Below are 10,841 nucleotides of genomic sequence, written 5' to 3' on the forward strand. Positions count from 1 at the left end.
GCCATTGTTGCTCACCTTTTTTCTTCCTCCCATTATTTTTTTTTTCCTGTCTTTTGGAGATATTTGAATCTCTCTTGTCATCACTTTTTACCTAGTTTTCTCGGATACAAAACATAAATAATCACCACGCAAATTATTGGAAAAATATAATATAACAAAAAAAATATAATTTTTGATCCCTATACTTTGTTTGTATTTTACTATAAATCCTTATATTTTTTTCAATATTCTAAATCTATATACTTTCATTAGTGTTTTAAGTCATTCCAAAATCCCTACACTCTATTTAAAAACTTAAAACACTGAATAATAAAAATATAAGAATTTAGAATACAAAAGAAAAAAAAAATTAGTACCTATGACAAAATATAAACAAAATATATGGATTAAAAGTTATATTTTTCTTAAAATAATCTTCCCAGCATTCTGAAATAAAGCAGAAAAGTTTCATTGGATTGAGTTGCCGCTTGGCGAGTGAAGTTACTACAAAAGCTAGTCTTTAGTAGTCTACACTAAATCCTCTAGAGTCAGCTAAAGAATTTAAGGCGGGGGTAGGAGCAATTTCCTTCCCAATAAAGCAACATTATCAATAATTTTCACAAACCCGACCTTATCTTTTTCTATAATAATTCCCCCTTTTGTTCCTTTATGGTTTCCTGTTTTCCTCTGGCCTTGGAAATTTTGCTTTTCTTTTCTTTTATTTTTTGAATAACACTGCTTTTATTTTCTTTATCGTAGGGGCCAAGCCCAAACAATATCTGTGTCATTCATTCCCCACTGGCCGTGGAGTTCCCAGTGCTGCCCACCCAGTACTGTTTCACTACAATCAAAATCTTGTCGGGCACCATTGGGCCATCCTCATGATCCACCACTTCGGCCTCCCATCTCATTCCTCTCACTATTTTCCTAACCTTGTCCACTACCTCAACTTGGTCTCTGATTATCACAGCCCCTTCGGGTCGAAGGATCCGATCCATCTCCAGAAGGATGTCTTCCATACTGCACTTATCTTGGTAAAAGCTAAACAAACCGTGTGCATGAATAAGATCATATGTCCTAGGGTATGTAGAAAATCGTTCGCACCTGAACAAATAAAAACAATGTCATTGCAGTTTCATGGCACTAAAATTTCAGAAATGAAAGCTCCTGCTGAGATTAATGGACATTTATGACATTACGAAAACCAGACTTGTGACGCACCAGTCGTGATAAATTCCAATCAGACCTCTCTCATAGATAACACCTAGAGTGTTCTTAGCAACAGTGGGAACAACATTCATCACCCAGGAGTTTGGTGATTCAAGTGCAGCTGCAAACCCTCCAAGGCCTGCGTTCATGTCCATCACATTCCTGTATCTGTTAGTGCCAATCAATTTATTGATTCTTTTGTAAGTATTGACATGCTTTCTCCATAGTTTGTTGTCCTGTTGGTAAGATTCAGCTGTCAAGCCTTGAACTAAACCCTTTGATATTCTAGGAGGTACTGCAAAAAGCCTCGCAGGAAACTCCTTCAATTCCCCTCCATTAACTTCACTTTCTCTGGTTGCCTCAGGAAAAGGGGTTTTACATACCCCCATTGTCTTATACCTATTATGCACATCCAGTAGTAACAATAATAAGAGCCAGATTATCTAACATAGGACCTGTTATTCAGTGTGCAATCTAAATGTTTGGAAGCATGAAACAGTATTAAATGAAGAGGACTAACCAAACATCATCTGTATTATCTGTGTTATTACATAAATTGGCAAACCGACTTTGGCAGGATTCTGGATTTACTTTCTTCCTCCAGATAGCAATATCTCCCTTTTCAAACTTCTTTTCCCAACAAAGACTCTCAGCTAAAAGCTCAATTTTTTCCTGCTCTGCCTCCAGATCTTCCTTAGATTGCTTCCATGAGGAGTGGTGTGCTTTCCAGTTAATAGGAGGACCAGAAAGAATCCAGTATCCACCAGGCCTGATAACTCTATCAACTTCCATTAGATACATGCCACCTGGAATTGAAGACACCGCCATATCAGTTCCTCCAGAAACTCTTTCTCTATGTTGATAAAAACAAGTTGCTTGAAGTCAAATTTAGAACTAACCTTTTGAAGTCCATGGTATTTGGCATCTTGAACAGTGGGCCATATCAAAGGCTCTTGAAGGGTAGGGGAGGTGGATGGTGCCAAGAACACCAACAACAGCAGGTACACCTCGTTCCAGAGCAAGCTGAACTTGTACTTCTTGATTGTCCTTCGGTCCAAATGACATAGTCATCACATTTCTCTTCATCATGTACGCTCCCCAGTTTGCTACCTGCGTTAACGTTCATACACGTCCTCTTCAATTTACAAGGTAACAAACATATGGTGAAATTGGTAACTTGCTATTAAATGCTTATTATTAAATGCTATTTGCATAGTAAACCATGCGTTATCTTGATGCTAAAAATGCTATCAATATAGGTGAAACTAATTTTTGTAAAACAGCTTTAAAAACTAGTCAAATAACTCAAGCTTGAAACACACACACACACACACACACACACACACGCACAATCTCAAGAGATATGTTTTAGGAAGCGACATACCCCACAGCCAGTGTCAAGTGCTGTTCTGATAGATCCATTGTCAATTGGGATGACTGATGCAAGTTCATGAATATATGCATCTACTCCTTGAGGAAACATGGTACCTCGACCTGGAAATCTCAGCAAATTTCCCTGAAATTGTACCCAATTTTGGGTGGCCTTTTCTTCTCTGAGACTCTTGTGAGGAACATTGGCGTAGTACACTATATCACGGCTTTTAGGCCAAGGAAAAGGGGACATGTACCCTTTTGGGGCTGGAATTAGGCAATTAAGTTTCTCTTCTCGAGATGGACAATGTCTTTCCCTGTGTATCGTATTCTCTGTGGGATATCTCATTGCTCTGTCTTGTTCATGACAAGGTGTATAATCAGTGTATCGGAAATCGCAAGGCTCGAACACTTTTGCTTCTGGTTCAGAAATTTCTTTATCATTGCGGTGAGATTCGTATCTCAAATCGGGCAAAATTTCGCAATCCGTAAGCCTATTTACATTCATGGCGATTGTATCTCCCTTTCCAGAACCACCCTTTTGCCATGCCCCAAAAAGATAAAATAAACCGCAAAGACCAATCACATAAAATATAGAACAACTTCTTCGGTGGCCCGATGATGACTTGTTCTTAGAACCCATCAATGAACTCGTATTTTTACTCCCCCACACCTACGGCAATATTGTGATCACCAGAACTCCGTCAATCGTAACAAGTGAAGGTAACTCTCTAAGTCTAAAGCATTTAGATTTTGAGTATTAGTTACTATCGTCCCTGACTGAACGACGTAAACTAGTATTGGCACTATTTAAAGCATAGGAAAACGTTCTGGAAACAAAAGACGATTTTCTTCGCATTGTTCATACAGCGACATTAATGAATTTTAATCGGACAGAATGAACAGAACAATAAAGAAAAAGAAAAGAATTCGCGATATCATTGTGTTCAGAGAACCCAGATAGCCACCGTAATAGACAGTTCATTTCATGGAGAAGTCATTTCAGTTTAAACATGAAGTGAATTAGCGAAAAGAAAATCACGAAAAACTACGGTCAAATCCGACCTCTTTAAATCAGAGCAAAAGAAACAAAATGAAAAAGAGATTAAGATAGCAAACGAATTCCGTGTTCGAGAAACTTAGAGAAGACGGAATCGGAAAAACTGTATGAGGAGTGCGAAGAGGAACCTGAGATCAAACTGAAATCCGGGCCTTTCACCTCGTAGTCATCAATATTCTTACTGAGAAAACGGGAAGGAGCATCGAAATTTGATTCGAATTAAATTCGAGAAAAAAGACGACCTTTCATAGTTGCATTGGATGATTGTGGTCTTCTGGCCGTTCAAAGAGTTGGTCTCTGTTTTTACGTGGGAAACGGAACATCCAAGGGATAATATGTCGGATTCGCCGGAAAAGGAATATACTCGTATATCGTGCTATTTTATTATGATAATATCAATATTTTAATATGACAATCGAGGGCAGGCAGGGAAGAAAAAGAAACTGCAAACCAGCACGCAGGCCAAAGAGAAGAAAGGTCCTTGAGGGATTTGAAAAACGAAAGACGTGTGGACAAAAATGCCCTCGTGATGAAACAAAATATACTTTTTGAGTGCAATTTCTCCACCATTCCTTACGTGGAGGAGAGTCGTTTGCCCTGCCATCATCGAAGCCGTCCCGTCAAGCACTCAAAGATATCTAGTTGTGAGTTCCAAGGAATTTTTTGCCTTAAAAAGCCTTTGTTTCACATGTGAGAGGCACATTTGAATTTGATAGTGTTTTTTTTTTTTTTATAATCCCTTTAAAATGTTATTCAAACAAACTAGATAATAGATTACTTTTAAATATGAAATACGGTTCAATCACTTCAGAAAATAATTATTTTATTAAAAAATAAAATTTAATTAAAAATATTTTATATTTTTAAAGGGTAGAGTGCTTGTTTAATTCTTATTATAGGATATTTTAAAAAAAATTCTTTAATTTAAATATAAAATATAAACTACTATAGAAGAACTTATGCAGTATTAATTACTTTTTCCAAATATGCTCGTCTTGTTGGTTTTCAATGGGGAGATAAAAAATGCTTGCTTTTTAAAAATTTATAATATTTATCAGGAGTTAAAAAAAACAAAACAGTTTTTAGATAATTTCAATAATATAACTAATTTTTTTTATTCTTGCAAGTTAATTATGAACAATTTTCTTAGCTGACACGTGTTGCCAGCTAAGTTTCCTCAGTTATCTAGAAAAAAGACAAGGAGGGCACGCGTAAATACATGGATAATAGTTCCTAGTCATATTTTGAGAGTTGGTTATGCTATATGAACTAATAAGACACTGTATGATTTTGTCCCCTTACGATGCATAGGAGTATTAATTAACTCACTCTATTAGAAAAAAATGGAGGGAAAAGCGAGGAGGTTAGATTTTTAATTAATTCTTTTTTAAATAAAGACAATGTAAAGTAACCATATATTTTAATTTTTTAATGATTCCAATAATTTTTTTTTGCATGATATAGAAAGTTTTTTTAGTTTTTAGAAGGCAGAAATAAACAAAAACATGTTTACAAAAATATAAACAACTTTTAATCTGTTATTAGGTATACCAAAATATATACAATAATTTACTTAGTCTATATATTAGATCTATGCAAATTAAAATTTCAAGACATTTTGTTTTAGAGTTTCTTTAAGCAATTTGTCTTATATGGTGTTTATAAATCATTTAAAAAAAAATAAATTGATATTGATATTGATGATTGTTAAATGTCTCGTGGTTCGGTAGAAGCTCTCTAGTGTGAGATTACAAATTTGATTTTATCTGTAATCTCAAACTATTAATACTCGCCCCCTCTAATTCAAAATAAAAATTGATAGTTAATTTTATCTTTTTTATGAGATAGCTAATTCTATAATACAATAGATAAAAAAATGTTTACATAATATCATACAATTTAAAAATAGAAGGATAAATTTTAAAAAATTTAAATTATAAAAAAATAATTTAAAATGTAATTTTAATCCTATTTTTTCAGAAATTAAAATGATCAAGACAATGTTAATTAAAAAATAACAAAAGATTATTACAATTTGCATCACAAGGCGCTAGCCCATCCAATACAAATTAGAAATAGACAGAAATGGAGCAAGAGATAAAAATTTACATGGGCCCATGTGAATGGGTATATTGAGGTGTGGCCGAATTGATTTTAGTATCATTTTTTTAAAACTTTGTAATCAATATAAAATTTAGGAAGAATTTAATGTAATTACAGTTGAGTCAACAATAAACCTATTTATCTTTGGCCCAAAAAAAAACCCATTTATCATTTCCAACAAAAAAAAATGTTTTGCTTCGTAGATTCATCCAATAATATTTATATTTCAAAACTCCTTACAATTTTCCAACATGAGAGTACTTCCCCCACCCAAAAAAAAAAAAAAAAAAACATTGAACACAACCCTTCAAAGAAAAGTTCATTTCCCACCTAAAATTCATTCGTTGCTATTTATTTTTTAAAATCTCAAATATATGCATTTTGAAACATATCTTTTCTTGTACATTGATTATAAAACAATTGCAAAAAACTGATAAAACATGGTGAAATACATTTTACTATAGTAGCACCATATTTTGGATAAGCATGAGAATGTTACCTTCCAATTTCCAATTCAAAACTCCTCCAACGATGTTCAAAATTTTGTCATACATAACAACACAACAAAGATCAAAATTTCTGTCCCCTTGCCACCGGAAGCACAAATACACACGCACACATATTGCTTAACTCGTAACAAAGCACTAATTCTTTTATACCATCAAATGTATAGCATGATTCGGAGGTTGCTATTACACGATTGTTATCCTTGGCATTGTGATTAATGCAAACTGATTGTTTGATCCAACCTGCTTAAACATTCACGAAACACCTGTGAAAGCAAGTAGCGACATTGAAAGAAGAATATAGGAGAAAATTACATGAAAATCTTACATTTCAAATTTTATATTATAAAAATTAATCAAAACACATACACTAAGATAATGCCAAATACAAGATAAATAATATCACTTGGAGAAGACACAAGAATAATCAAAATTCAAAACATATTCAGAAAGTATTAATTAAAAATAACAAACAAAAAACTAATATGCAGTAGTACATTTTCAGGATATAGTGCATGAACTATACATTGATTTACGGTAAAGGGGAAAAAAACTATACACTGATGCACAAGCAAAGTAAATGAAAATAAAAAAGTGGCAAGTTTAACTCAAATTCCAATAAATAAAAATTTGGAGGATAAAAAATATAAGGGAATATAAAGAAATTAGGCATTTACGCCTTCTTTAAATGAAAGGAATATAAAAGCCATGAGAAGTAAACCTCAAATTAATTGAGGCCTGAACTATAAATACAGATCAAAACTATAAAATAAGGGGCAAATAAACAAATATTATTGTAGAAAATAAACCAAAACTACGTGTTCTTTTTTCTACATCGCATCCTGTAACAAAAGACATGTCCATTTCACATATTTGACATTAAAGAAACTTCAAGATTAAAAGTTAAAAATATTAATTAAAATTCGTAACCCCCTAATGCATTCCTTGATTTACAATAGGCAACAGCAGAACTTTTGTACAGATAACATTAAAACACAATATATCCTCCCCTCCATAAGATTAAGTAACTTTCAAACACACGGTGACTTGTAGGACAACAAAGAAAAAAACATAAATATTTAAAAGAGTTACTGTAGATAATAATACTTAGTCCAGCTTTGCATAGTCTAACACCTTGCATTTAATGCATGGCATGACCCATGTTAGAAGCATATACATAAAGAATTTCTTTATATCAAAATAATACTAAAACATATAAAGGAAGTTTATCACAATCCTTAGAAAATTAAGGATATATATTTACATAGAGTGGGTGGATGCATTTGATGTTCTCGGCTTGTAGAAGATCTAGATATGTCTCTTCCTTATTTCCAATCGCCTAGGAGTGCGAAAGTAAAGATTGCTAACTACCAAGCATTGAAGTAAACCTCAATAATTATGATACTAAACACAATCTAAATGGTAACTATAACCTCAACATGGAGCCGAAATTTTCAATATATGTTATGCAATATAATTGCCCAACCACTTGGAAGGACAAAAGCAATGGATACAAAATTAGTTGCAGACAATCAAGTAAATAAGCCATGTGAGCTACATTTTGAAAAATTTAGAACAGCTCTAAAAGTCAGAGAACTTCCAGGTTTTTCAATTTATTTCATGTTAGTGCTTATAGATGTACTTTTTTGTTGTTCTCTATGATACCATAACACCATCACAATCGTTAACTCAAAATCAATATGAGTTAATAACACATCATCAAAATTATTCAACTTGCTCATGTTTGGGATTTTTGGATAGAATTTACACACTGTCATTGATTAAAAGCCTACCTAAAAGTATGAGAAACTGGTGCAAAATAGAGAATGAGTAGAATTTATAGGATTTCAATTTTTAGAGGAATCTTCACCTTGGAAATATTGAACAATTTGAATATGCATGCCCATTCGAATAAGTATGCATGGAACCATATTATGATTTGCATCGCGATTCCCTATGTGAGAGTAGGAGAAAAATATAGGACTATAAATACCATCTTGGAGTAAAGAATTGAAAAGAATACATGAAATAAAGTACTCCCTTTACCATTTATCCCCACATTTACTATTAACATGAACTTATAAAACTACACAAACTTTGTTCAGCAAAACATATTAGATTTAAAAAAATGCATAGCCAAATAATGGAGTGGGTTCATCCATGTCTTGGAGAAGCTTCTCAATAAGGCTAAAGTTTCACACATTAGCTTTGACTACGCAGAGTTAATTGGCACATTCCTATCGTGGCCTATTGCTGGGTGCTCGAGATGGAACAAAGAATAAAGAAGTAACAAATCATTTCCTTAATTTTTGCTGTTTACCACATCATATGGGGCACTTTTGGGCTCTTCTCTCATATTCAATCTTGCTAGTTACCATGTAACAAAGAACCAACAAAGATAAAACCATAAGCTACATAAAGGGATAAGAATAAAACTAAGCTAACAAGCTGAATGCTATAAAAAGTTTTTGTATTTTTTTTTATGACGGTGATACCTACGACTCTTAACCACAATAACAAATAACTTTCAATATGTCTAGAATATTAGTTCACAGAAAACCACATATATAAAAAGCTTAAGAATAATAATGCAATTAAAAAAATTAAAAAAAATCAGCACACATATCATACTGATGCTTACAGCTTGTCTTTAAGCAACTATTGATAAATGTTTCTAACCTTGACAACTTTAGTATCATTTACTTGCACAATAATCTATAGGAGTCATGTTTCTAATACTCACAATGTAATAATTAAGTTTTCCTTTAAATAATATCAAGCATGATAATTCATTACAACAACAAGAAATAAAAACTCTAACAACACACTCTCCAATCCTATTTAAGTTACTTGATTAATGGTGAAAAATTATTTAAGCTAAAATTCCTTTTATATTTACTATAACATGTGCATTTGTGCCCCCTTGAAAAATTTTCTAATGTGTTATTTAAAGAAGTAAAACACGAGTAGCCTTATCTTACTATACACAACACATGCTTAAAGAGTGTTTACTATGAACAAAATTTTGACATGTTATATGCGTAACAAGCTGCAGCACAGGCATTTTAGAATGCTAAAAGTGATTGGTTTTTAATAACTCACCTCAACTCAAATTCTTATGCTTTTTAAAGGTTTTCCTTCACTGCAATACTCTTGTGGCATTGATGTCATGTAAGACACTATAAAAGAGAATAAAAAATATATTACTCAATCTATATCAATGCCCATGACCTTAAATCCTTCAAAGGGATGAAAGAAACTATCAAGGCTGAGGAGTGTTTATCACATTTTCCAATATGGCATGTTAGCATTAATAGATCTTGAATCATCATGCGGTTCAATTAGTTGCCTTGTAACTTTTTTGAGGAGAAAACACAGAAAAGTACGAAGTTAAAAATCAATAAAAGTAAATATAATCTGACAAACAATAGGACAAAAAAAAATTAAATTCAAAGGGAAAGAAGAGAAAATCTGAAACGAAATGGGAGCACATTAAAAACCTAAACTCACTTTGATTGGCAATGTTTCCAAGGGAATGAAGAGAAAATCTGAAACGAAATGGGAGCATATTAGAAACTTAAACTCATATTGAATGGCAATGTTTAAAGCAAAGTTATTTGATTGATGATCGATGAAATGGAAAGGAGAATCTTGATGGTTTGAAGGAACTTTTTAATCCCAATATCCCTGAGCCTCATCTCCCCCTTCACTATCCACTGCTCCAGCGATGTCGCCCTCTCCCTTGTTCGCCTACTAAGATTACCCTCATCATCAAACTTAGACATGTCAACGGCATGGGAGAAATCAAAGGACGAAGAAAAAGAATGAGGAAGAGAGCTTCTGCCCCTGTTCGCCTGCTAAAATAGTCCTCATCATCAAATTTAGAGGTGCCAGTGCCATGGGAGAAATCCAAGGTGGGAGAAAAAGAATGAGAAAGAGAATTGGAAATTGAAATTGGAGGGAAAAGATGAAGAAGAAAAGAAGAAAAATAATTTAAGATAAAAGCAAAGAAGAGGATAGAATTTAGATCATCAAAAGAAGAAATAACAAAAGGAGGGAAAGAAGCACGGCAGGCGAGATGAGAAAGGGTGAGGGGCTGGTAGCTGGGGAGGACACTGTGTGGAAAATGAAAAATAAAAATGAAAGGGCAAAAGTGAAAATTTACTATTAAAACAAGTGTAGGTCTATGGTAATCCGGATGGATTTTACAGTATGAAAAGAAAGATTGATGTAATATAAATATAAAATTAATAACAATTCTTATTATACTTTGCTAGCATAAACTATTATCTATGTATAGCTAAGAAGGCTAATTCAGATCTTCAAGCAGAGTGCAATAAAATTGCCTACGAGTAACAATAACATCAAAATTTGTCACGAAAAGGGGATAAAAAAGAAAAGAAAAGAAAAGAAAAAAAAAAGAAAAAGCCTCTTTAACGATGTAGTTAACAACTTCATTCACTTGACAACTCGCAGGATAACACAACCTGATAGATCTGGCTTCCCCAGCATCACCACAATCTAGGTGGAATGATAGGTTGTAATCCATAGCAACTCAATGGGATTGGAAAGGTTTGAATCCATAACTATAGCTCTTGGATTTCAAACAATCT

At 33.2% G+C, this 10,841-nt stretch overlaps 1 protein-coding gene and 1 long non-coding RNA gene across 3 annotated transcripts; both read right to left on the reverse strand.

Moving 5' to 3' along the window:
- Positions 1 to 384: 384 nt before the first annotated feature.
- Positions 385 to 3,951, reverse strand: LOC129321748 (probable methyltransferase PMT14). Its single transcript, XM_054967639.1, has 6 exons — positions 3,748 to 3,951; positions 2,573 to 3,232; positions 2,088 to 2,298; positions 1,709 to 1,994; positions 1,201 to 1,587; positions 385 to 1,083 (listed from the first exon to the last, which is right to left on the reverse strand). Exons 2-6 carry the CDS (start codon positions 3,200 to 3,202, stop codon positions 768 to 770), a joined length of 1,830 nt encoding a protein of 609 aa, XP_054823614.1. The 5' UTR covers positions 3,203 to 3,232; positions 3,748 to 3,951; the 3' UTR covers positions 385 to 767.
- Positions 3,952 to 6,196: 2,245 nt separating this feature from the next.
- Positions 6,197 to 10,314, reverse strand: LOC129284650 (uncharacterized). Of its 2 annotated transcripts, XR_008586907.1 has the most exons (4): positions 9,739 to 10,314; positions 9,331 to 9,407; positions 8,099 to 8,182; positions 6,197 to 6,494 (listed from the first exon to the last, which is right to left on the reverse strand). It is a non-coding gene; the product is annotated as an uncharacterized LOC129284650 (long non-coding RNA). The 2 variants fall into 2 exon arrangements; XR_008586906.1 differs by lacking the exon at positions 8,099 to 8,182.
- Between the last annotated feature and the right edge of the window lie 527 nt (positions 10,315 to 10,841).

The sequence above is a fragment of the Prosopis cineraria genome, unplaced genomic scaffold (assembly GCF_029017545.1).
Source record: "Prosopis cineraria cultivar Desert tree isolate PC_DT_omini unplaced genomic scaffold, ASM2901754v1 PC10, whole genome shotgun sequence".
In the NCBI taxonomy this organism is placed as follows: domain Eukaryota; kingdom Viridiplantae; phylum Streptophyta; class Magnoliopsida; order Fabales; family Fabaceae; genus Prosopis; species Prosopis cineraria.